A 26,623-nucleotide genomic window follows, 5' to 3' on the forward strand; every position below is an offset into this window, starting at 1 on the left:
GACACGTGAAACAGAGCGTGGGTGAGCAGCATTTCTTTAAAGACCTTTTTTTTACTGCACGTTAGACAAGATTTAAGAGGAAAAAGATTTAAATTAACAGACTTGAATGTACTTTAAAGTCAGTTTTTAAAGGAACACCAATGTTCTTTTCTAAGTTTGTGCCAACTGTTTAGGTTGCCCCTCTTTTATCTGCAGAAAAGCCATTTGCCTTCTCTTGAACAATTTAAACAATAAACTTAAACAGACCTGAATATTGCCCAAAGCAGATAAACTAACACAATAAACATTTAGTCTTAAATTGCTCTTTCTTTGTTTAGCTTTTTGTCAAGGTCAAGTCTTTTTGCATTATGTTATTGTGTTTTTCACATACACGAGACAAAGACAACCAAAAAATAGTCCCACGGAACTGTCATTGCATTTATGACACCACTAAAACCAAATGAGAACAGTATTTTCACTAAAGAGTCTTTACAACCAATTTTACAGAAATGTCACAATTCTATATATATTTGCAAAAGAATTTGCATTAGAATTAATGTTCATAAATTCAAATTATAGCTCACAGATGAAGTTGTTTGAGGGTATAGTCATGAGGACGTGACCTGGAAAAAAGTGTTTAAAAAGTAGAAATTATTCTAAAGCAAAATAAATAAATAAATAAATATATATAATATATACACACATATATATACTAGTATATTTTTTTTAATCAATTAATATAAATCTTTTGGAAGGTTTCCATTGCCTTTTTTTGTTCTCGAAAGAATTCTCATCAAGTTTGCTTGGGGTTTAAAGGTTTGAATACTTTTAAAGGGTTAAGTGTGTGTCTACAGAACTAGAAGTGCAAAAATATTATCTATTTTCCATGTTTTTAGGACTCTTTCCTTCCTGCACCACTCTGTAAGGCCTGTCCACAAGCAAGGGGATTTTTTGTTGATTATGATACATAAAACATCTGTGTAATTCTGCGTTTTTTAAGTGGTATAGCCATACAGGCCATCCTTTGAAAGCTACACTTCTCACAGTGCCACTACCTTCTGTCAAACCACAAACCAAATAACAATTATTACTCACCTTTGAAGTGTTGTTGTGATCCAAAAATTCATATTTGTTGCCATTTTTCTAACAGAAATGCTGCTCATAGACTCCCAAACATCTAGATGATCTAAATTCAGTGAAATATTTTGTCCAAGCTCATTATTTCATCCATGGATATCCACAAACTGCTGTTGCATCTTTGAAAGATTCATATTTCCATAACTTTGATCAAAAAAGGGGGAGGTTAGACTTGCAGTCTTTCAATAAGTCATAACCATAAAAATACTAAGGCAGACTGTTTTGCAAAAGTTAAAAAGCCTTTTTTTTTAAAATATGGGCTGAATGCCTACACTTTTCAACTCCCAGTCGTCATCAGGGCATGTAAAAACAACTGGCAGCTCACAGAGATACAAAGGCTGATAATTGTCACAGGTGCAATCAATGAAGTGATTAGGCACACACTCCGGTCAAACAAAGCACCAGTGTGCTAAAGACCAGCAAATTTATCACACAGTCAACAACATCAGATAGTGTCTATCCAGAACATTGATGTTATTTATCTTTTGTTCAGATTGATAAACGCAAGAATTCTTACTTAAGGTTTCAATTCAGTGCTCTCTGAACCAACAGGAGCTTTGAATTTGGTTGCTAAGAGACCTAAAGCCAAATTATGGCCTGAGCTGAAGAGCAGAACTTGCTGTAGTTTTAAGGCAGGAAAAGCCACAGTGATTGCCCAAGACTTATGGGTCTTAGTGTTATAATAATGATAATAAATGATGTAATAATAAACTTTATTTGCAGAGCACTTTTCAAGCGAAAACACAAAGTGCTGTCCAAAAACCAAAAGCAATAATTCTGAGACATATGCATATAAGTACACCTATATATACACACAAAGACAAACATACATGCACGCAATACTGTCAACTGTTAGGAAAAGCCTTACTATAACAGTACGTTTTCAGACGTGATTTAAAAGTAAGTAGTAAATGACACTCAGAAGCTCCATCACACATTTTAACCCTTTATTTGCATAACAGACTGTAAAACATGTATAGAAATAATAAATAAATGGCTCCTATGTAGTTTCAAGGGGGAAAAAAACAGTTTTTCTTATCAATCGAGGTTTTCTAGAAGTGTTTTTATATACAGTACACTCCTAAATAGACATTTATGTCTGTGTTGATTAGTTTCTTCTTCATATTTACACATTCAGTACATTGTTTTATCCTCTTTTTTTTCTTTCAAAGAGCCAGGAATTAACTTTAAAACATATGTTTAAAATGTTTATTTTCTGTGATATTATCTATGGTGAATTTGGACTATGTGAGACTTCATATTATGGTCCTATTGTTTTTCCAGCTAATACTTTCCAGTTCTAGTTATCTGCAGTATCTTTTTTTAAAAAAAACATTGAGGCAAACATAAATAAACATTTTATTTCAGTGTGTTTAAGCCGACAGAGCGCAATAACAGAATTACAGTGATTCTGACTGTGTGAGAAAAAACTTTGCAATTTTATCTAAAGACTATGCATGTACATGTGCTAATAAGTGGACAAGAGCAGCTGTCCATGTACACCTTGGATACGTGTTTTAGGAGAATTGTTTGAGGTGGGCTTTAAATAAAAAAAACACACAAACAAAAAAAAAAAACTTGAAAAGTGAAACAAACCCGTTGGGTCAGGTCAAATCGAGTTCGTGCAGAGAGTCAAAGGTCCGAACAGGACGCCAAATAACACCAGAAAGTAGATGAGTTGTCAGCATTTTAGGCAGTTTATTTGAAAAACACATACAAAAAGATCATATACAAGACAATAAATAAAAAAGAGACAGAACAGTTTGGGTTAAGCTATGCAACTTTTTGCATCATCATTAGTAATAAATACAGTACAAAATCCACCCAGAGTGAATCTAAAGATTTTCCACAATATTCACTGATCATGTTATTCTTCATTATGATTTAGCTATTGCTTTCATATTATTGATACATACTTCTACTTTTCTATAAAATACTCAAGATCATAAAACATTGCGCGGTTACAGCAAAACAGCAGTGTGTTGTACAAAGATGGCCACTTCCCTTTTTCACTGGCAGGTTAATAATCAACATTTTTTCAGCAGCAAAGAAACATCTGAAATATTCAAGAAGGTACAGCATCATATTAAACACATCTACAGAGCTACTCCCACATACACATAGGAAAACCTGAGAAGGACATGCATTAAAAAGCTTGTGCTTTAAGTTCTACTGTTCATTCCGGTTCATCAGCTTGAGTTAATACTATGGCTACTGTCCAGTTCGCTCTGGAGTATTGGGGTACACTGTGGAGGACATGGGGTAAGGCCAGTGAGAGCACGAAATGAAATAATAATAATAATAATAGTAAGACCAGCCAGCTTCATTCCAATCCAATACATGTTATAGTAATAATTTGCAGGATTAGTAGAGTATTAATAAGAAATGCACACCGAAAACGTAGTTAGCTTATTATACCCAGGTGTAAAACACGCTATCTATATTGTATAACCACAGTACACCAGAAATTTGCTCAATAAGACCAATGGCTCAAGTTAGCATGTTAGATACTTCCCAAATATCCCACACAAAGCAACTGCCAGCGATACATAAGGACAAATAATACAGCTCATTATGTGGGTCCTAAAATAAGAATAAGCTCTAAAATTGAGATCCAGATATGATGGAATATCATGAGCATGGTCAAAATAAAACAAAAAATTGAATATGACTTGATTATGGGAAACAAAGCGCATAACAAAAAAGCAAGCTAATTGTGAAGCCGTACTAAGACAAAAAAAGGGGGGTTGTACCCCGTCGCCTGCTTTAAATCAAAGCAGGGGTGATGTTTTAAAATGAAAATAAGTCAAATAAAGCAGTGATATGAATGGAATGTAATCCAGATCAACAGCACCATGCTGGCTAGAAAATGTGTTGGGAAAACGTCCCCCCAAGTCAATTTTTCAACAGGTTTCTTTTTTTCTCCTTTGAAAAAGAAAACACAGACGGCATGCAGAAGCATCCCCACCGACCAATGCATAATGAGGTATTCTTTTTTTTAATATTTTGTGTTATTTTAAATAAATATATTGATTAAATTGCAAAGTTATGAGATAGAGACATTAAATATTCCACCACGATAGCTAGCTAGCTACAGTTAGTAATAAATAATGATTGTTAAATACTTAAGGCATCTTTAATCACAGCATTCTATGTGAACTAGCAAAACCTCCATTTTCATCCATCTGTAGTTTTTTGGATGGAGGTTTTCATACAAAAAAGAAAAAAAAACGCAACACAAACAGTCAAGTTACCCTCCAATAATACACAAGGAAGCATGAAAATACTTGTAACTGAATCGAAACACAAAATCTAGGACAAGAAGAACCCACGCCACCAAACCAAAAAAATCAGGCAACTCCATATTATAGTGCATTTACAAAACACAAGCTACATTATAACAACAATAAATATGTTTTTGCAGCATTGCAGCTTTTTCTTCACTATGGTTAAAACGGACAAGGACTCGGCATATTAGTACCATGTCCAAATTGGCATGTGAGCAAAAAAAAAAAATACAAGAAGAAAAAGAAAATGGCAGAAAAAGACAATTGAAAATAAAAATTAAGAACAATTGTTTGGTATTTTTCAAATGGATGGCTTTTTCTCCCTTTCACCCTCCTTCAAGTGAACTACGCCGACATGGTTCATGCATGATATAGAGAAAACGGCTTCTATCACTGAACGTATCACAGTTGTTCTAGCAATACCATACACTACTACCATGGGGGGAAGAGGGGGAGTGGGGGACAATCATACACATTCTAGCACATTATCACAGGCAAACTAGTTTTTGTATTTTCCCTGTAACACCAGATACACAGTCTTCTTTTTGATCAAACAGTGGGAGCAACTTAGATTGAAATGAAAAGGAGCACGACAGAGGCGATTCGCTGTAGATAGAAATCACATGTGCTTGTTTGATAGGCAATAAGGTTCTGGTAATGTCGGATTTTTAGTCACTCGGATGGCAAGACCTCAGGCACTGCATCCTCAAGCCCATGCCGGCCTCTCATGGCATGTGATCATGCCATGAGCGAGGCAACAGAGAAGAGTTGCGGTTAGACACGGATCCGCAAGCAGCTCTTTGAATCCCAACAGGAGAGAAATGCTACATCGGTCTGAGATCGGTGTCTGAGCGCAACTTTGGTCTACTCGGATGGAGTGGGGAGGGGGGAAAAGGGGTATTAGGTGCATTCTTGTCCTCCTCTATGAATGAGTGGGATCATCAGAGTCATAGTATACGGTTTACATGCACAGACACAGTCCCTGTTTCTACTGCTCCACAATATTAACGACACAGCCCAAGCCTGCCATACAGCATGCACATCTGAGGCCTCTGCTCTAGATAATAGAGGCCCGACTACGACACTACACAGATCACTGGAAGCCATGCCTGCAGTTAGCGGGTTTAGCATCAACTCTGATGGCATCTACTAACTGGAAATCCAAAACCATGTTAGACAAGAAAGAGGGATTTTTGGCCTTTTTTTTTTCTTTTTTTTCTTTTTTTAACACAGCTAACTCTTTCCTCATGATTAATCAACACGCTGAATATTCTCCCTTTTATCTGAGCTGTATTCACCCTCTCTGTAGGTTTATTTTTCACAAACATATTTCTCAAAAGGCTTTTGCTTGCTACACAACACTGTTACTCTGTAAATACTTATTCAGTACTATACTCCATTACACCACAAGCGTTCAGCTACGAGAGTTCACACCAAACAACCTCATGCTAATCATTTGATAATGTTCTGTACAGATGTGCTGAGGGCTTGGGCAGAGTGCAGCTTAAAGGATTTTTCACAGGCCTGGGGAGGGGGGGAGAGATGTAGTGGCGGAGAAATGGCCTTAATACGCCACACTGAGCTGGGGAGGTCGGTTGTCAGGGTGTCCTCTCTCGATGGCGGTATGGAGACATGTACACAGGGTGCACAGAATCTGTGTGTGAAGCCTCAGCACATCTGTCCATCCGCTCCTACCTTTCACAGTCCATTCACAGCAACCTTCAGTCCAGCCGCATATCGATGCATCAACCCCTCGATCCCTCGCTGCGTTTGTAGGTGAGTGTGCTTTGTTGATCCCTCTGTCACAGCTGTCTCAGAAGGCAGGCTCGTTGAGTGATGCAGAGGGGAAGAGAGGGGTGTTTGGCAGAGCTTCCCCCCCCCGGACGGGAGGCAATGGAGAATTCACAAGACCAGATCCGAAGCTGCGGGAGTCGACCGGAGCTATCAACTGTCGGGGGTCAGTTGGGTCTCAATGTCCACTCTGCAGATGGGGCACTTCCTGCTGGTGGCCAGCCATTGGTCCACACACGCCTGGTGGAAGAGGTGCATGCAGGGTAATCTCCTAGGGACACAGAAGAGATACAGTCATGATTTAACTCATTGAAACCTAAGCAAATGATGCCATTGATTTCATTTTAAAAAAAAAAACATGGAAAAACGCAATGAGAAATTTAACAAGAAATAACCCAAAAATTAGCAAGAAATCACTAAAAAAGTTACAAGAAAATAACCTGAAAAAAAGAGAAATTGAAAGAAAAAAACAATGAAATGACCTGGGGAAAAAAAGCAAAAAAAAGACTTTGCCATCTACCTTCTGCCTGATTCAATGTAAACGGAAAATTACATGAGCAAAGATAAACAGTTGTGTTTCAAGATTTGTGACAGTGTTTTTTTTCTTCTTTTTTTTTTAGATAATCCAATAAATTGTTTTTTAGTTTATTTGGTTTACTTATTTAGCTTAGTTTATTTATTATTTGGTTTATTTCATGTTTATTTATACTGGAGAGAAGTGTGTTTACAAAGCAGTCTCTAAGATTAGGATATAATCTTTAAGATTGGATTCTTTGTTCATTTATATTTGGAGACTAATCCATGTCAAACTGTTGTCTTAAAGCTTTGATGTTTTCTGTCTTCAGTATTTTTTAACATTTCTGCTGTAACATTAATCAAATTATTAAATTAACAGCAAAATAACCTTTTAGTATTTTTATACTTAAGTAATAGTTTCAGTCATTTTTTTAAGCAACAGTGCCAAAGAAATCTCTGTTTTGAGCTTCTCTGGGGATTTTTTTTCCTCACATAGAGATTGATAGTAATCTAATTATCTTTGGGGTTTGGACTGTTGATTGGATAACACAAGACTGCTGATTGGATAATTTGATTAGGTCATCTACAAACCTGAGATTCTTTTTTTTCATACGTTTCTGAATTTTCATAGACAAAACAATCGATTTAGACAAGAAAGCAATCTGCAGATGAATTGAAAATAACAGTTTGCCTGCTCCCTGAAGAAAAACATCAGTTGATTGTTCTTATTAATCAATTTCTTTTTCCTTGTTTTGTTTCTACTTCTTAATATTTTCAATATCAGACGCTGGATGTTTGGTTCTGTCTTGATAAAGTTGGCTGCACTGTGTAAACACCAGCAACAATGATGGAAATAAGTCTGAGATTTAGTTGTTCTGTCCCTGAAAAAGTCTAATATACTGTATTTTATATGAGCTGGTTATGAGATGACAAGAAACAAAATCTCTAAAGATGGTCATAAGCAGCTGCGGATGCTCTGCTTAGTAAGTTAATACCCTTTAAATATCCTATGCGCATGTGATTCGTGGGTGCTGACATGCTCAGTATCCAGATTGTGTTGTGAATAGATTGACTTGTCCAACTGTGGTTCACATTTAACACCAGAATGCATCTCAAGTGACGTCTTGGGATCAAATTTTACTTTACATTTGATTTTATCTGTGGGGAAACTGCTACTGCTGCTAAAATCCACATTTCTTTTCACATTTCTTTAACTTGAACCTTGTGAACTCAACAAAGCCTGAAACATCATGAATGATAAATGCCTGAAAGATCAGAGAATTTTTGGATTCTCAACACAACAGGCTGCCAAACAATCAACAAGAAAACTGTAATCACTGTATCACCGTTCCTTTTCTTCTTTCAAACACAAACATACCCCTGACCCCCGAAAACCTGAAGCTTTGACCATCTTTGTTCTTCTCTCCTCTCTTTTCTCCTTCACAGAGTAAAAAAATAACTTCCTCTGTCACTTTGCCAATTCGGCAAATCACAACACTGGACACACATCATAAGATTGTGTGAAATGCTAATGTTGCCTTCAGGCGGTATTTTCACGATGAGGTGCTGGAGGAAATCCTGTGATAGGATTTTCAAACCTGATGCTTTGAACTCACATGGCAGAACCAATTTACGGTTAAAAACTGCTAAGACGCCATGACTGTGCATCCATTCTGACGGAAAGCGGCGTGAATATAAATATATAAATTAGCAAATGTTGTCTGAGGAGACAAAAGACCTCAAGCAGCTTTCCCCCAAACAACCTGAAACAGTAATTGGTCACAATACTGTGTAAGTCCACCGCATTGTAGAGGCTGGACGTAAAAACAAATATTGTGGACAAATGAGACATTCCATAATGTCTCCAGGATTTCAAGCCAATGCAAAGCCTCACCAGACAAGAAACATATAAAAAAAAAAAAAATTTAAATCTTCTAATCGACAACGAACTCACCAAAATAATCCTTTTTGGGAAACAAGACTAATGAACAAAGTACAGCTGAGGTTTAGGGTGTGCCATTAGGTTTGCAGAAAAATTACCCCTGAACCAAAGTTTTAAACATTGAAATTTTGACCTGAAGTTATTACAGTTCATCCCAAGGAGGCAATAAATGTCTGAACTAAATATCATGATAATCTCTTAAACCACTGCCCCGATATTTTACCAAAAACTAGTGACGTCTGTATCCAGTCTCAAAGCTCAGCATCATCCGATCAAGGCATTTTTGACTGATCTGTATCAGCTACACTGAACTTGAACCTAAAGCTTGTCTGTTGTTTTACATCACCTGTCACGCAGGTATTGTAAAGGGAGAGAACAAATTGTAGAAGGATGCATCTAAAATGTTTACTACATATTTTAAATTGTGAAACTAAAGCAATCCAACAACCACAGGGTTCCTACAGCTTAGGCTTAGGGCAAGTGAGGTTTAAGACTTTTTCAGACTCTTTAATGCCACTAGGATGCAAATTTAAAACTAAGTTTACAACGACCAGAATTAAAAAAAAAAAAAAAAAGTAATAATAATAGTGAACATGAGCCAACATCAAAGTATTTTTAAAACTTTTGAAAGATTTATTTAGGCGATTTTAATACCAATTAAGCTCTTATTTTTTTAGATTAATGAATTCATTCCTTTTAAGAATATTTAAGGACCTGTGGAAATACTGCAACCACATTTTCCGAGGTGATTGTGACAGAGCTGCGTTCAGTGCTACAAATATGCTAATTAAACATGGTAATTAGAAACTAAACAGAGCAGAGTGAGTTCACTCAGGTAACTCAGGTAAAGGCTGCACAGAAGTAACAAACACTGGAGGATACTTTTAAAGGAAAAGAAAGAGACATTTCCACGAGAGGGCAATAACACCAACAAGATTACAGAGACGGTAACAGAATTCATCACTTTGGATGACCAGCACATCGCTGTGGCGGAGACTGCAGGCTGACGCTGTCAGCTGGAGCTTTTGGTGCCACTGTGTGCCCTGCCTTACCCTAACTGATAAGAGCTATTTATAAAGACATATTCTAATATGTTTACGAGGTTTTTTTGGTTACAAAAAACAAACCAAAAAAACAATGCTGCACTAAAAAGCCTTTCTTTAAATAATAATTATATATATATATATATATATATTAAACAGGAGGAAACAGCTTGGATACAGGCATTTTCCTTAATGCATTGCATCACATTTGATTCATTTTCATAACTTTGATGTACTTTAAGTATGTATTGTGCAAATGTATCATCTAGAAAAGTATTGGATCAGGACTCATTAGTAAGAACTAATACTCAATATTAAATGACTTAGACAGAGACTGGGGGCAAAAAAATTGACTGGGACATCCCAACTTGAAAAACCACAAATCACAAATGTCACCTGCTGGTGGCACTACAGGAAGTCGTGCAAAAATTCATGGCAATCAATTAAGTAAATGTTAAGACATTTCAGAGTGGAATAGAGTCATGGACTGAGTCATTAACAAAATAACCAGCGGTCTGACATTGCCATACCAATGCTTTAAAACTGCTGAAAGCTGCATGTAACTGAGGACAAGTGAAATAAATATCTCCCCTTTAGAAAACAACACATTGCATGTACAGCTTGTGTTCACATCTGCATAACCAGCATTCTCCCTCTTTGAACAAACAAAAGATGAGCACATAGCTGTACCTGACATCCTCGCCATCCTCCAGCATTGACAGACAGATGGTGCACTTCTCATCGGTGTCCAGCTCCTCATCATCCAGACACATCTTCAGGTCCTGGGGTATTCTCTGCAGAGAGCGAGAGGCAAACAGACTTTAATTATTAAAGTGTGTCGTGCAGCGGCGTGTTAGGAGCTGTTTATGCCACGGGTGTCTCTGAGTCAGCCCAGACAAGAAGAAGAAAAGAGTCACCTCATCGTGCATCTGAGAGGGGGGAAAAAAATCAGATGGAAAAGACTCAATTACTTCTTCTCACTCACATTGTACCAAATGATCTGACACTCTTTCCACAGTATTTGGGTCATATTCTGTGTAGACGGTTTTTTAAATTCATTCCACGCACATATCTGCAGACAGCTGGATGACTCATCCCTCGCCTTGAATTGTGCACACTGCAGACCTGTCTCACTAATCTGCAAACGGAAATTAGTCTGACCTTTGAACTGCTGCGAGAATCATGACCTTCTTTCCACTCTCGTCTTCGCTCTTTGATCCTTTCGACCCAGCGCTGCCCTTTTCCAGCCCCGTCTCTCACATCTAGCTCTACTTATTTCTTGCCCACTGCCTTCATCTGCACCACGCCACATCAAAAATGATCAGCTCAGAAAGTAAAAAGCTGACTACTTTTCTTTTTACCTTTTTGTACTTATGAGGGAAAGTGAATCTCTCTATGGTGGTTTGGACCGCTCCTCGGTTTACACTGCCCAGCCTGTCCTCCAGCTGCAGGAGCTCCTACAAAGGAAGCATATGTCTTTTCATTCTTTTAGGTAGGTAGGTTCAAAGTCATTGCATTTGCCTGCCAAGATAAACAAAATTAACATTTGTATAATAAAATATTCAAATGCAGACGGCTTACAAGCGTGGAATACTAAAATTAAATCGTGGCTTCAAGGAACAGGAAAGAGGCTCTCAGAAAACAATTGCATCTTGTTAAAATGAAAACAAATGTCAGGAGATTAAAGGCAGTTGGACCATTTGAGGCATCTGGAAGCCGCAGTAATTGGAAATAAGAAAATCAGTTACACACTCAAGCCTGTCCAGAGCATTGGTCACAGAGAAAACAATGATAAATGAGTGTAGACTGGTGTGTCTGCCGAGGAAAGAGAGAGAGGAAGCAGCGGCACGAACCTCGTAGCTCTCTCTAACAGCAGACGCGTGGCGGGAGGGGTTGAGACTCTGCAGAGCCAGCAAGTGCAGCTGGGGATATGGGTAGTTTCTGATCTCGTGGACAACCTGGAAGATGACAGATAAAAGGAGCTAGAATCAGCTCTGCAGCAGGATTCAGAAAAAAGCTGTAACTCAGGTTATCCCCGGTTGCTGGGTATCGAGATTATTCTGAGAAGCCCAGAGGAGAGTCGCTGGGAGTTCATCGAGACAAACATGATTGATTGTGCTGAGGCAGAAGGAGCTCACCACTTGTGTTGAGGCATTGTTTCTAGGGAAGTGGTGCATCCTAGGAGAGGTCAAGTAGTGCTGATAGTGCTGCGGCAGCGGATGGATGTGATACTGGTGGGGGGGCAGCCCAGCATCTACACTTAGATCCCTGCACAGAAACCGAAAAACAAGTCAGCCAATGGCACACAAGTTGTTATTGCATGTTTCTGACAAACTGTCTTTTTATACCAGTGATTTCTTTGTAGCACAGTGGCCATTCATAACAACAACAGCAGTATTTAGGCCTGTGATTCCCAACCAGCGGTACTCAATTGTGGAGTAAGCTCAACTAATTGAAAAAGTGGGCTGTGTGTTGAGAGTGCATGAAAATAATCAAGCAAGGCAGAAAAATCGAAGCAGTTTTGGTAAGATGTTTTACAAAAATTACAGACTACAGTTTAAACCGAGGGGGAACCCGCGGGTGGGCGCTATGCTTCCAAGACAACATCATCTTAATATCAGTGGTAACCTCTGTATGAGCGCAGTGCAGAGTGCCAGAGAGAAGCTCGCCAGTGGGATACACACACGTTCCACCATGCACACGTAGCCAGACCGGCTCACCGCAACAAACAACAGAGAAAACACACAGATTTTATTCTCTGCTCAGGATGTCACTGGAAACACATTTACATTTGTTGGATTCATTTGTGGTACCATTTAATTTTTTACTGTTTTGAGTCTTGAAATGTCAGTTTCCCCATTTTCAGTTGTGCCTCTGGAGGCCTTAAGATATGTCTACATTTTTCCATCAAGATTTCCTAAACAGTTACAAGCCATTGGTCCTGTGAGTGGGATCTACTTTCCCCAATTCCACGTAATAGCTTATTTGTTTGCTATTTATAGCATCTTAATCAAGTATCTATTGCTTCCTAGTGCAGTCTTGAGAGAAATATAAGAGATAAAATACTATACGTCTGGGAGCATTTCCCACGTAATATGAAAGCGATTAAAAAAACAACAACATTTTTTTCCAGAATTCTTTTTACATCTGTGATTTGGTGGATATATTGTCTGTTGTTCACATTTTGCCAACCACTATTGTATCAAAACATTATATCATTTTTTATTTTCAGTCTTCTGAGGTTGGTGTGGGTAGCTACAGCTCATCTAACCTGTTCAGTATAAAACTCCTAATTTGTTAACATTAGCAAGACATGTGCAGTGTTTACTGCCAATGACACTTATGGTGAGAATGGTTTTCTTTGGGATCCTTTTCAACTTGGTCTTAGACATCTTTCAGTTGGTCCTGACCCAGATTTGACAGCAGTCTGGAGCAGTCAAACTAAGAAAAAGCTAACAAAAAAGGATGTCCACCTTAAAGTATCATGGCTGCAGAAATATGCAATGTACTTTGTGCAAAAACAAAGTAGCTGGTATTGTTTGCCTTTGTAACACTTCTTACCGTGCAAAAGAAAATCTGTTAATGTTACATTTGGTGAGATGTGTACGGTGTTTATTCCCAATTTCAGTGACTAATAAGAGTTGATTTGCTTTGGGCTCATTTTCTACTTCAAATTAAATTATCAGTGGTGTGAAAATGAGTGTTATATTATTTTGTATCGCTTATTAGGAGTTTGTTGGTACAAAATCGAAACTTTAATCATAACAATCTACTTTTATAATAAATTGATGTAGAAAATGACATATAGCGGCCTGGCTATATATGTTTACTGCTTACCAGTCTGTGCCCTCAGCCAGGTAGCGGGGCTGCTGCACCACAGGCTGAGGAGGGACATGAAGAGGGGGCGCAAACTCATAGCCGGGCCGCAGTCTGTGGGGCTGGTGAGGAACTCTCTCTGGGGTGCGTCTACTGAGACAAATAAACAAGCATTTGAAAACAACCCAGAAAAAGAAGAAGAAGAAAGAAGAAGAAATGGTCGATATAATACAGTCTCCAAAAGTCTGCTTGAACCATGAAACTGGAAACATTTTGTCATTAAAGGGATAGTTCCGATTTTTTAAGTGGGGCTGTATGAGGTACTTACATATATTCAGTGTATTACATACAGTAGATGATGGTCTGTGTGCCCCCAGTTTGGAGAAGCAAACTGGAGTACCGACATGAAAGCAATGCACTGCTGTGGAGGGCTCAGCAGCAAAACATATTTTAGCCAAAAAGAAATCAGTATCAGTTAAAGTGTACACTACATTAAAATATTGTCACCACTTTACCTTTCGTCAAACAGCATGTTGTGGCCAATCTATGCTCTCACCAAAGCCACCCGAATCCACTGGCAAAAACAGTAATTTTAGCTCATTTAACACAGAGCTGCTGCTCTACTGCTGTTCAATGTCAAGTGAATTCAAGTCAATTTTATTTATAAAGCCCATTATCACAAAACATGGCTAGCCTCAGAGTGCTTTACAGCATACGACATCCCTCTGCCCTTAGACCCTCACATCGCCAAAGGAAAAATTCCCGAAAAAGAACCCCTGAAACAAGAGGGAAAAATGGAAGAAACCTCAGGAAGAGCGGCAGAGGATAATGAGAGATCCCTCTTCCAGGACGGGCAGACATGCAAAAGATGCCGTAGATAACAACTGGTTTACAATAATGACAAAAAAGAAAAGAGTTAGTTAGTTTGTGTAATTGTTTGACTTTAGTAAATCCATGCTTACCCTGTAAAACACCAAAATCACACAATGACACAAAGTAACCAGCAGATTCTGTGTTCAGTGATGTTAAATCATTGTTTTTCTCAATGGAGTCTGGCTTCAAAGAGTGCAATATAACAGCTCCAATTCCCAGACGGAAAATACTGTCTGACATTAAGGTAATGCTGTAAAAATAATCTAAATATAGCAAACTGATATTGATTTTTTAAGCGGCTAAAATTCATGTTGTTGCTGAGCCCTACACAGCAGTACATTGATTAGCTTGTGTGTCAGACTTCAGCCTTCGTATACAAACTGTCCAAAATCTACTGTATGTAATACACAGGGTTACACATTTTTATGATCAAAACTTCAAAACATTTCCCCAAACCCTACTTCAGATTAGAGCTCTGCCTCCTGGGCCACAGCCAACACTGAGGATCACTGGAACAATGACATTGCCAAAACTTTCAATGATTTTTTTCACCGATCCCATGACTTTCCAGGCCTGGAAAATGTGATTGCAAGATTCCATGACCTTTCTAGGTTTTCCAATGGGAACCCTGAATATACTGCCTATGTATGTGTACCCCATACAACCCCCTTACAAAAAAAATCTAAACTTAAATTATTCTTGTACTTTTAAATTCCCCTGCAACTGTGCGTGGATACCTGGAGGGTGGCAGGATGTGTCGGTGCTGGGCCTCGAGGATCTGCTGCTGGAGGAGGTATTGCTGGTGTAATGCCTGAGGTAGGAAGGGAGGGGCAGGGATGTCCTGGAATTGGGGGGCGGGCATGGGGTTGAGAGGCGGGTGGAGCGGAGGGCCATGCTGGTGGCCGGGTGGGGCCAGGTGGGGGTTAATGCCTGACTGTGGCTGCCCTGGGTGGGGCATGGGGAAGTCCATGGGCAGCGGGGCCTGAGGACCTAACTGGAAGTGCCGGCAAGAGGTAGCATGGCTGTGCTGCTGCTGTTGCTGCTGTTGCCGGTTGAAATGGGATCCTGTGGGGGGATAAGCAGAAGTTGTCAGGCACCCGAGGGGAGAGATTAGCTGGAATTAATTGTGGGTGAAATGTGGTGTCACTGTGTGTGTGATATAGCATGTTAATGAAGCCCTACCTCTTACCTAGGGTGAAAAATACTTCTGTGGGGGTGGGAAAATGATGGTTACCACAAGTACCATGAACATGACAACCGTTTTTGGGTCCTGCACACAAAACGCGAGCTTTTCCTTTCTTTAATTGCATTTTCCGACCTCTGGTTCGACTCCTGGTCTTCTGATTCTCACACTGGATCAGAACAGATGAATTTACCACACCGTAAAATGTGTCTAGTTGATTTCACTTTTAAAAAAAATCTAAGAAACCATTTGCCTTAAAAATATCTATAGTAAATATACTATTAGTCTTGATTTATGTTAACTTTATTTTTAATTGTTTAGTTTACTTAGAATGTTGTCATATTTTATTAGTTTTTGTGAAGTTGTTGCAACTAAAATAAGACGAGTTAATTCAAATCAATCTCTCCAAGTTTTAGCAACTTCAATAAACCAAGTTTTGCAGAGCTCACAGACCTAACTTCATCACTGCTGAAATCCTCTTTGTGATGATCAAGTAAAGTCAAATGAACTTGGTTTACTTAAGATGCAAATAAAGTCATTCCACTTGTCATTTTTAGGTTGCAATAATTTCACAAAATAACGTCTATACAGCTACATTTTAAGTACACTTAACAACTAGATACAAAGTAAATTATAGTTGTGATTACTTTTCTTTTTTTAAGGCAATCGGTTTCCAAGATTATTCTGAGTAAGATCAACTTGTCAGATTTTCCAGTGCAGTATACGGTTTTCAGCGCGGCTCAGTTCTTGTAAATTCTGCAGCTGACAGTGGGTCAGTGCACCCTGAGTAAAACCTTTAGTACTTGGCTGTCTATAAGATAATTAAACTGTTACAGGTGCCAAGTCTCTATCTATATAACCATAAAGAACAATTCCTTCCTTCTTAAAAAAGAAACCAGACAGTAAATCTGCATTACTACACATCTGTGCTTCACTGAAACCTACTATATCTTTGTGACACATACGGTGTAGCTCTACTTGTTCTTCTCCCATATGAACATTCAGGAGTAGAGAGGAAATAGCTTGAATGCTTTTTTTTTACTCTCTCCAACCACAGCTATTTGGCAACTGCAGTGAACAGACTGCTGTGGAAACTCAACAGGGAGAATACAGACTTTCTTGTGCCATGGTGCAATATGGTTTTAATACTGTGCTTATGCTTTCAAAAGACCTTTCTGATTATGGAAAAGCTGAGAAAATGCAATAACAGATTTGATTAGAAACTTTTGAGGAAGTCCCGGCTAGAGGAAGGCATGTTAGGTCTGCAGTGGATTCAATATACTGTGCTCTGTTTCGTCCATCTGGCAGAAACTAAAGCAGTGAATTTTACATAAGTCTACCAGTTCAGATATTAAAACTGTGCAGTTCTTATAGATTTCAGTGCATTTTGAGTTTAATCTTCTTTAACAGTGAAAAAGACATGAATTCTACTGTAAACAGTGATTTTTTTAATAAAAATCATGAGGAAATAGGCAAAGTCTACATTGCATTTACTTGAAGTACGCTTGAAAAACGCAGTGTGATTTCAAAAACACACACAGCAAAAAATAAGCAGTGTGACCTTCCAGCAATATTTTCAGGTCGTCAGTGTTGCCGGGCAGACAAGAGGGCGACCTTGCTGCCGCGGGGTCAAAAAAAAAGCTCAAGTCTAGATTGTAAGTAGCACACTGCGTTTTCAAGCGTCTCAGTGAAAACGATCACCATGAATGACAGCAGATAGACTCATTCAGGCCCTGTGATGGAGGAAGCGTGGAAATTGTCTATCTTTGTCACAGCGGGAAAGGAGGTGGGAACGGGCGGAGAGGGGGGGGGGGGGGGGGGGGGGGGGGGGGGGGGGGGGGCAGGTAGGGACAAGGGAGAGGGAGGACAATAAATGGAAATCAGCAAGAAGCACACTGAAGGTTAGGAAAAACACTATATTCTTTATTGAAAAATATTAGTATATGTGGAATTTGTGTAGTTTTTTTCTTGTTTGTTTGTAATAATAGTATAAATCCATGCAACAAAAATAAACAACATAGACTGAAGGCAAGGCCCACCATGCTCCATATAGGGTTAAAAAGAACAAAAGCGGCATCCAATGAGCAGACGTGTTGGCTACAGCACATGATTTCAGTACAGCAGGGTACATCTTTACTACAGAAAGATTACATTGGATTTTCACTAGTCAATGTAGAAAAACAAAAACCAAAAAATTATGAATCATAAATGTGACCATGCATTGAAAGTACTATTACCAGAACAAAAGGTAAAGAGAGACCACAACCAAACAATAAAGACGTTATTACTAATAGAGGATCTCTTTAGCAGTGCAGGAAAATAGGCATCCCTGTGAAATGGATAGCATTTTGGCCTCATGTTAGTGGGGAAAATTGGGAAGTGATGAACCACCAGTGAGCATGTTTTGCTTGCGTAAATATTTAGAGTTTAATTTGCCCCTAAGTGGCAAACGGCCCTGACAATTCAGTGTGATTCAAAGCTTGAAATTTGCAAAGGGAACAAAAGGATTACACAAAAATGGAGACAGTTATGGCAGGTTGTTGTGTGCAGGTGCAGTGTACCTTCAGTCATTTCAAGTGATCAAATGCTGACAATAAAAATGGCATGCATATGGTTCCAATTTGCATGCTTTTCTTTTGTTCATTTGTTTAATTTAGGTCACTTTAGTCATGTACATTGCACCTTGTGTGAAGAGAAGGAAGATGAGCCAAATTCTGGTGTTCAACGATGCAGTGCAGTATTTAAGATCATGCAAAATGTATCCACTTTACAGGAATTTACAGCATGTTGTCTATCAAGACTGGATGGGAGGTACACAATGACATTCAACTGATATCTAAAAAGGAGCTAAAATGTATTTACTCAGTGCTACAGCAAATTGACAGAAAAAAAGGACAAAAAGGTGCTCTGTACTACGTGTTAGCTATTGTTTTAGTCTGCTTAACATGGAAAGTCTATGGCTGAATACATCTCGGGAGGGGGTGCTTTTTAATACCAATGTCGTCTTCTGATGGAAAGAGGAAATGAAGAAGGGATTCACAATACAGCTAAATGCAGAGAACAGGCAGAGGCCACGCCACACCACACAGCAGCAGATGATCATTAGCTACACAATGGGGGGGACGACAAAGATCTGATAAATGCAGAATGTAGAGCCAGCCTCCATACTATGAAACAGGGAAATAAGAACAGAAATAAAAGCACAATGAAATCATTGATGCCACTGTTATGAAATTAATGTTACACTGTAGCTTTATTGTTTAACTGTGACTCGGGGTCATTTTTTGCAATTCGGCAGCTTCAAACAAACAGCTGCTGAATTGCCAATTAGCAAATAATGCAAAAAAAAAAAATAATAGGCGACTGTAATGGCTCGGAAGTCCACACTCGCCGGGCAATTGGCCATGTATCGATTGGCCAATTGACACGGATAATAAATACTGAAATCACGGTGGAAAGACGGCGAGCGCGAGCACAAGCAGATGATCTTCAAATGACATCATCCAGGCACAGATAAGCTGACTGGCTGGAAAGGCTACGTCTATTTTGCGGTATTTTTACAGTGCAAATGCACGATAGCGCCTCGGATTAAATAACAACACGTTATAGTGTTACTGAGATAAAAGTCGCATCAATAACATGCATCTTAAATTAACATTGTCTGACATAAGCGGGGACGTCTGTTTTGGACATTTTTTTTTTGGACAGCACGCCCCGTGCATGTGAAATCCTTTGTGAGAAATGTTTCCGTTCCATGACATAGTCTGAGCCAACGAGCCAGTTAGCTTATCTTCAGCGGCGGTATTTCTCTTAAAATTCGGGTAAATTTCACCCGGCAAACAACATCATTCGGTTGTTTATGTTCATGCGCAGTTAATATAAATTAAAATAATATCACGTTACGGACAGTTTCGCGATTAATTTGACGGTTAGTTTTCAGAGCTAACCCGACGGCTAAGCTCAAGCTAGCTAGCCAACAGCTGCAGTGAATATTAAGATAAACAGGGCACATGTTTTGGATCGATATGAATATTAATACCGTACCTCTGTTTCTTACTGAGCCGAATACAGGAAGAACCAGGTATCCGACATGCACTAAGACCATCCTGGGATCCTTATCTTATGATTCCGCCGGGTTATTTGGAGAGAAAGAGTAGTAGTAGCCCATGCGGATCTACATTCAGGCGGCTGGTTGTTGCTGGCTGGTTAGCACCACAGGCAAACCCAAACGACCGTCTGACTCGCTGCTCGGCTGGCGTTGACAAAAGCAGACATGTCATTTAAGGTCCGGAGCAAAAGAGGGCGATGTTGCGGCACCAAAGCTGGAGGTATCTTTAGGTTAACTATCCAGCCTTTTCAGTTCACTCTGATGAAAAAAAAATGTATATAGGCCTATAAATCGCCTATTGTTTCATGAACGGACGAAAATCTTACACAGACACTACATTGAAAAATATTAAACTTTATCCTTGAACTCATATTGATTGAGATTTTGATGGCAAACTTTTCTATTTTTTGCCCAAGACAATAAACATATAATCCAACAAAAGAATATTGCACAAGAAAACAGTCTGAGAAAATAACTGATCTATAAACGTAAGTAAATGACATACAACGCTTTTTATGTGTAAAAATACTACATCAAAAACATATTTGACCTGTAAACTCCCATGGTTATCTTTAACTTAATAAAGGGTCTTATTGCCTTTGTCCCTTGTGGAAACTGTGCCCGTAATCTTATTGAATCTCTTTTATTATTGGAATTTATTACCAATAAAGGATGTTCTCATATATAGGTTAAAGCATAACAAGTTTAAATTGTTTACTTTACAAATCTGAAACACTGCTATGTGTTGAACTGGGCCGCATTATACTGAAAATAGCTAAGTATTTTGAATACTTAACTATATTTAAAAGTAAATACCCCAGTACTTTAACTCAGTAACAGTTTGACTTAGATACTTCCACTTGTATTGGAGTACTATTTGACCACTAGTATCTATAGTTGTTGAGTTGTGGTAGAGTTGAGAACAAACCAATCAGAGTAAGCCAAATTATAACACACCAGAAGCAAAACTACATGACCCATTAGGTCACAAAAACTAAAACACAAAGCAAAATGCAACGTTATCTGGCCCTAAACAGACAGTACACTGTGGCAGATTACCTGACGACAGCGACTGACATTAAACACAGAACTACACTGACAAAGCACACACTTAGTGAGCACCACCTGGCCATCGAGACAGGCCGATACAAACAATCATGGCTCCCCAAAGAGAAGCTCTTCATTGCAAGCAAGACAAAATCAACACAGAGCTGCAATTCCTAACAGAATGTGCAAAACTCGAGCCAGTCCAAACAAAAAATTCCCCCAATTCAAACACAGACATCCTAATTGTGACTTCATTACAAACATAAACAAATGACCATTCCTGATGGGAGAGCACAGAGAGCTGCAGCCTGGCAGCAGAATACGTCTTTACCTGCCACACTATGACACACACACACACACACACACACACACACACACTATCACACAGTTTACTATTATTATTTTATTATTTGCAATATTATTATCATTATCATTATATTATTATTATTGGTTTTTTTGTATTTGTTGTTGATGTCCATCCATTTGCTCAGTTTGCATTATATTTGGTTGTTGATACAATAATAATAATAATAATAATGATAACAATCATAACTTTATTTATACAGCACATTTAAAAGCAGCTGTTTACAACAGACAAAGCAAAGGCAGGAATTCAGGGAATAATAAAATATACATCAACAAGTTATAGTATAGTATAAGTTATAGTATAGTGTAATTAGGTATAGTTGTACTTTGTACTGTTCTCTGTTAAAAACAGCTGCTAAAATGCGTTTTGGCAATACTGTTTCACTCTGGTCATGCCAATAAAGCCTCTTTGAATTTAAATTTGAATTTGAGTTGTGAACTGACAATAAAGTTAAAAAAAATATTGCATGCAGTATCATCTCCGTGCCGGCAGGGGCAGAGTTGAGCGGTAAATGAGATTTAACGTCAGTGTCACATAAATAGAAGAAGAGTTCATTCAGCCATTACATTCAGTCAGGTCGAAGCCGCTGGTGCTGGAGGACAGGTCATTAGCAACCCGACAAAATGTTATCCGTGAGAGTTGCAGCAGCTTTGGCCAGGACCCTGCCAAGAAGGGCTGGATTTGTAAGTATTTGAGTTGAATTATCTATTTCTGATGAGGATGTTGCAGCAAGTTTATCAAATATCCGCGTGAACCTTGTGGGCGTGAAGGGTAATGTTAAGGCCGCTAGCTAACTTGTCATCGGTTCAAAGCGGCATTGCACGCTGCTAAGCTCTCCTGAACGAAAGATCGCGTTAATAATATTGAAATCGACGTACTGAATGTGTTTGTTGAAGTTGCCCTTGTGAAACGCCAGTCTTTGTCCTGCAGCAAGCGGCGCTAAAGTTAGCATGCGAGCTAATGCTAGCTACCAGCTAACGGCTCATTCAGCCACGCTCTGAAGGTCAGGAAGCCTGACAGCGCATGTCGGCTCCGCTGCACACAGTCACACCAGCTCTGCTTTTTAAAGTGCATGTTTTTAACTGGCACCGCAATATGTGTTGTTGACTTTTCTTTGCAATTAACGATCGATCGTGTTATTAAATCAGGTGTCCAAGGCTGTTCCGGCCGCTTGCGTTGGGGTCAATCACCTCCACACACACAGACCATGGCTGCAGAAGACAGGTGAGAAAGTCAAAAACAACATGACAGAAACTTTATCCTGCACACTGTAGGTCATTTCTCAAAGGTGACTGATGAAGGTCAATGATTGCACTATTTTTACAGAACATGCATAGTCAAATTTACATAATAGCATTCAACAGGTTCATATGTTTACCTGCAATCAATGGTCAGACAAGCTCATCAGTATTTATAAATATGTTTGTAAAGACTTTCAAATATATAGCTTACTTTAAAACAACAAAAACAGTCTGTAATAATAAGATTTATAACTTGCATGTGTTGTCTTTGACAGGCACAGCTGAGGTGTCCTCAATCCTGGAGGAGAAAATCATGGGAGCAGACACCTCTGCAGACCTGGAGGAGACCGGACGTGTGCTGTCCATCGGTGACGGTATTGCCAGAGTGTACGGGCTGAGGAACGTCCAGGCAGAAGAGATGGTGGAGTTCTCCTCTGGACTTAAGGTATGTATGAAAGGATATTTATAAAACACAGATGTTTTTTTCCGCAGGCTAAGTTTTAAATGCACTGATTTAAAGCTACACTAAAGACCAATTCTAGTATTTTCACACAAAGTTCAGTCATCTTGAATTGATAAAACTGAAAGAACATTGTGTACCTTTTTTAAAATGATACAGGAAACACCAGCATCTTCAGTTTAACTGTGTTTTTATCTTTTTATATGTAAAAAAAACAGAATAAAACAAAATTTCTGCTAATATGATTGAATTTTTTCCTCCAGGGCATGTCTCTGAACTTGGAGCCCGACAATGTTGGTGTTGTGGTGTTTGGTAACGACAAGCTGATCAAGGAGGGCGACATCGTGAAGAGAACTGGTGCCATCGTGGATGTCCCTGTTGGTGAGGAGCTGCTCGGCCGTGTGGTGGACGCTCTGGGAAACGCCATCGATGGAAAGGTCACTTGAGCCAATTTAACTTATGTTAAAGTAAAAATATCAAATCACTATTGATGAAACTTAAGTTTTGAGCATTCAGAAGAGCTGAAAGGACTGTTAAAGCAAGAATAAATATAGATTTTTCCCTCCTGATTAGAGTAGATGTGTAACTGTCTTAACACCAATGAGACGTAAAATTCCTGATTGATCAGAATTGAAATATTAGAGTTGTTACTTGTTGATGTTAAATCGCACTGTTAGCACACTTGTTGGCACCTTGATATATGGTTTCATCTTTAAAATGCACATTAATTTTGTACTCAGGGCCCCCTGGGTTCCAGCACTCGTAGGCGTGTGGGTCTGAAGGCCCCTGGTATCATCCCCCGTATCTCTGTGAGGGAGCCCATGCAGACCGGAATCAAGGCTGTGGACAGCCTGGTGCCCATTGGCAGAGGCCAGCGTGAGCTGATCATTGGTGACAGGCAGACCGGGTAAATATTTGGTCATAGATGGATATTTTTCTGACTATTTGGACATGGTGTCATTCTCAAAGCTAAGGTTTTACTGTAAAAGCAAAGTATGCTATCTGAATAATTAATCTCCACTCTGCAGAAAAACCGCCATTGCCATTGACACAATCATCAACCAGAAGCGCTTCAACGATGGAACTGACGAGAAGAAGAAGCTGTACTGCATCTACGTCGCCATCGGACAGAAGAGGTCCACCGTGGCTCAGCTGGTGAAGAGGCTGACTGATGCCGATGCCATGAAGTACACCATCGTGGTCTCTGCCACCGCCTCTGATGCTGCCCCTCTGCAGTACCTGGCCCCGTACTCCGGCTGCTCCATGGGAGAGTACTTCAGAGACAACGGCAAGCACGCCCTGATCATCTATGATGATCTGTCCAAGCAGGTAAAGACCCAGATAGATTTTGGAAAGTAAACCAGAAAAAAAATTCAAAATGTGAGATGATCAGTTCACGAATGTCTTGGTAAATTCAGGCAGTGTTGCTAAGTGCAGTCTTGGTTAAAAAAAATAATAATAAAAGAAAATCTCTCCTCCTCCTCCTCCGTTCAGGCTGTTGCCTACCGTCAGATGTCCCTGCTGCTGCGTCGTCCTCCCGGTCGTGAGGCTTACCCTGGTGATGTGTTCTACCTGCACTCCCGTCTGCTGGAGAGAGCTGCCAAGATGAACGACAACTTTGGTGGCGGCTCCCTCACTGCTCTGCCTGTCATCGAAACTCAGGCCGGTGATGTGTCTGCCTACATCCCCACCAACGTCATCTCCATCACAGACGGACAGGTTTGTACTCATATTCTTGGTTATGGCTTATGGTTTCGGCCCAAAATTGAAATATTCTGCTGAATTTTCTGTTTTCAGTAAAAGTTACATTGTAATATTTTCATGTGTTTGCTGCAGATCTTCTTGGAGACTGAGCTGTTCTACAAGGGTATCCGCCCCGCTATCAACGTGGGTCTGTCTGTGTCCAGAGTAGGCTCTGCTGCCCAAACCAGAGCCATGAAGCAGGTGGGTTTTATTTTAAAATGTAGATATCACCTGAATGTTTTAGCTCAATTTCAGAACTGGTTGTATTACAAAGTTGTGTTGTGCATACAAGTGATTTCCTTTGTGGTTTGATGCACAGAAAAGCATATAAAGAGCAGAAAAAATTAGACTGAAGATGTTTTAAATAACTGTTTAAAATGAAAGAGCTAGGCAGGAATATGAAAAAAAAATATTCTAGAGGACGTGCAAATGTTCTCAGTATTTAGAATAAAAAGAGCTTGCAATTTTTGAAGTAGTCCAGACAAATGTGTGTTAATGTTATGCATTATTTCTTCCCTGTAGGTGGCTGGTACCATGAAGCTGGAGCTGGCTCAGTACCGTGAGGTGGCTGCCTTCGCTCAGTTCGGCTCTGACCTGGACGCTGCCACCCAGCAGCTCCTTAACAGGGGTGTCAGGCTCACTGAATTGCTCAAGCAGGGACAGTACTGTGAGTGTCAACCTGTTGTACAGTTTCTGTTTCCCAAGAAGTAAAACAGAAATGCTAAGCTGGTGTTTTATGTCTTAAAATTCAAAACTAACCTGACATCCCTTCTTCCAGCCCCCATGGCCATCGAGGAGCAGGTCACAGTCATCTACGCCGGTGTCAGAGGTCACTTGGACAAGATGGAGCCCAGCAAGATCACAAAGTTCGAGAAGGCTTTCCTGCAGCACATCCTCAGCCAGCACCAGGACCTGCTCGCTGCAATCAGGTGAGAAACAAATTCTCAGCCATAACATGTTTGAAGAATCATCCACAAAAGCAAAACACAAGTTAAACATTTATTTGCAGTTCGAAAAGTGTTAATTTGACCTGATTTGTTTTCTGTTTCAGGGCTGACGGCAAAATCTCAGAGGCATCAGACGCTAAACTGAAGCAGATTGTATTGACCTTCCTGTCCAGTTTTGAGTAATGGATAGCACTTCTCTTGATCTTCAGTGCGCTACCCGTCTGTGTCCCCGTTACGCTTATATATGTGAACACACTGAAGGCCAAAACCTCCATGTACAGATTTCTCCAAATAAAATTTTACAACCCTAACGAGCTGTAAAATTCTTCTGTGCACATAACTGCAGTGAGTTTAGTGTTTTAGGTTTGTGCCCTGTGAGCAGATCTCACCAGCGGCAGAAGACAAATGTGAACAAACACACAACGCTTGAATTTGTGTTTGAGTAAGTCAGTGTACCAAAACTTAGAGGTGACATGCAAAACAATCCACCATCATAATTCTGTTTACTGTAACAAGTTGTTCATAAGAGCATTATATTTAAGAGGGAAGTGAGTATTGTTTAGACTGGACAAGTGTCTGTTTTGCTCCTCACTGTTTTCAGAGGATGGAAGGACTGAATTGTAAGCCCAGTTTCTCAGCTGTGCTTTTGCGTGTTGGGGTGAAATGTTTGATACTATGGTAATAAATTCAGTGACATTGTCACATCAAATCCAGCTTGTATTGTCCTCTGTTATATCCCATGAGGCTGTGCTCCCAGCCACTGACTTTGTAAAGTTAGTACAGAGAGAAATATTTGTGGCTGAGGTCTGGCCTGTCACATCTATATTGCATTCAGTGATATCAATGCACATTTTACTTTACACATTTGAAATGGAGCAAGAGCTTTGGCATTTTTTCTGCAAAAGATGATGGAAAATGCCTAAATAGTAAACAATTAACTTTTATAATAAATTAATCTGCATGTTATTTATGGGGGTAGACGTATATTGTTTTTTTTAGACGATACCTATACCAATTATTAGAAATAATTAAGACTAATATTTGGAACCGAGAAGCATTTTCAATAAAAAATGTTGAAATTTAGAATTTGGAGTATAACAAACTGCAACACAAAATAATTGTTTAAATGCCTTTAGCAACTGT

The 26,623-nt window shown here is 39.3% G+C and overlaps 2 protein-coding genes across 3 annotated transcripts; one reads left to right on the forward strand and one right to left on the reverse strand.

Moving 5' to 3' along the window:
- Window positions 1–2,799: 2,799 nt before the first annotated feature.
- Window positions 2,800–19,857, reverse strand: rnf165b (ring finger protein 165b). 2 transcript variants are annotated; one of them, XM_042488039.1, is made up of 8 exons: window positions 19,612–19,857; window positions 15,122–15,449; window positions 13,533–13,664; window positions 11,834–11,963; window positions 11,549–11,653; window positions 11,057–11,152; window positions 10,386–10,489; window positions 2,800–6,465 (listed from the first exon to the last, which is right to left on the reverse strand). In XM_042488039.1, exons 1-8 carry the CDS (start codon window positions 19,670–19,672, stop codon window positions 6,348–6,350), a joined length of 1,074 nt encoding a protein of 357 aa, XP_042343973.1. In that variant the 5' UTR covers window positions 19,673–19,857; the 3' UTR covers window positions 2,800–6,347. The 2 variants fall into 2 exon arrangements, with proteins under 2 accessions (XP_042343973.1, XP_042343974.1); XM_042488040.1 differs by having other exon boundaries at window positions 13,533–13,661; window positions 19,612–19,856.
- A 1,780-nt stretch (window positions 19,858–21,637) lies between these two features.
- Window positions 21,638–25,791, forward strand: LOC121944834 (ATP synthase subunit alpha, mitochondrial-like). The gene is made up of 11 exons (XM_042488750.1): window positions 21,638–21,772; window positions 22,238–22,313; window positions 22,606–22,775; window positions 23,054–23,227; window positions 23,531–23,697; window positions 23,819–24,119; window positions 24,285–24,509; window positions 24,627–24,734; window positions 25,056–25,200; window positions 25,312–25,462; window positions 25,585–25,791. The coding sequence occupies exons 1-11, from the start codon at window positions 21,713–21,715 to the stop codon at window positions 25,661–25,663; spliced, it is 1,656 nt and encodes a 551-aa protein (XP_042344684.1). The 5' UTR covers window positions 21,638–21,712; the 3' UTR covers window positions 25,664–25,791.
- The last annotated feature ends 832 nt before the right edge of the window (window positions 25,792–26,623 follow it).

The sequence above is a fragment of the Plectropomus leopardus genome, chromosome 6 (genome assembly GCF_008729295.1).
Source record: "Plectropomus leopardus isolate mb chromosome 6, YSFRI_Pleo_2.0, whole genome shotgun sequence".
NCBI classification, from domain to species: Eukaryota; Metazoa; Chordata; class Actinopteri; order Perciformes; family Serranidae; genus Plectropomus; species Plectropomus leopardus.

Coding starts and splice junctions, on each gene's coding strand:
- rnf165b (XM_042488039.1), bottom strand. CDS start 19,672: ATGGTCTTAGTGCATGTCGGATACCTGGTTCTTCCTGTATTCGGCTCA. Junction 11,964..13,532: donor CTGGCTGAGGGCACAGACTG/GTAAGCAGTAAA, acceptor GTTTCTGTGCAG/GGATCTAAGTGTAGATGCTG. Junction 6,466..10,385: donor GAGGATGGCGAGGATGTCAG/GTACAGCTATGT, acceptor CTGTGTCCCTAG/GAGATTACCCTGCATGCACC.
- LOC121944834 (XM_042488750.1), top strand. CDS start 21,713: ATGTTATCCGTGAGAGTTGCAGCAGCTTTGGCCAGGACCCTGCCAAGA. Junction 24,120..24,284: donor ATGATGATCTGTCCAAGCAG/GTAAAGACCCAG, acceptor TCCTCCGTTCAG/GCTGTTGCCTACCGTCAGAT. Junction 25,201..25,311: donor GCTCAAGCAGGGACAGTACT/GTGAGTGTCAAC, acceptor CCCTTCTTCCAG/CCCCCATGGCCATCGAGGAG.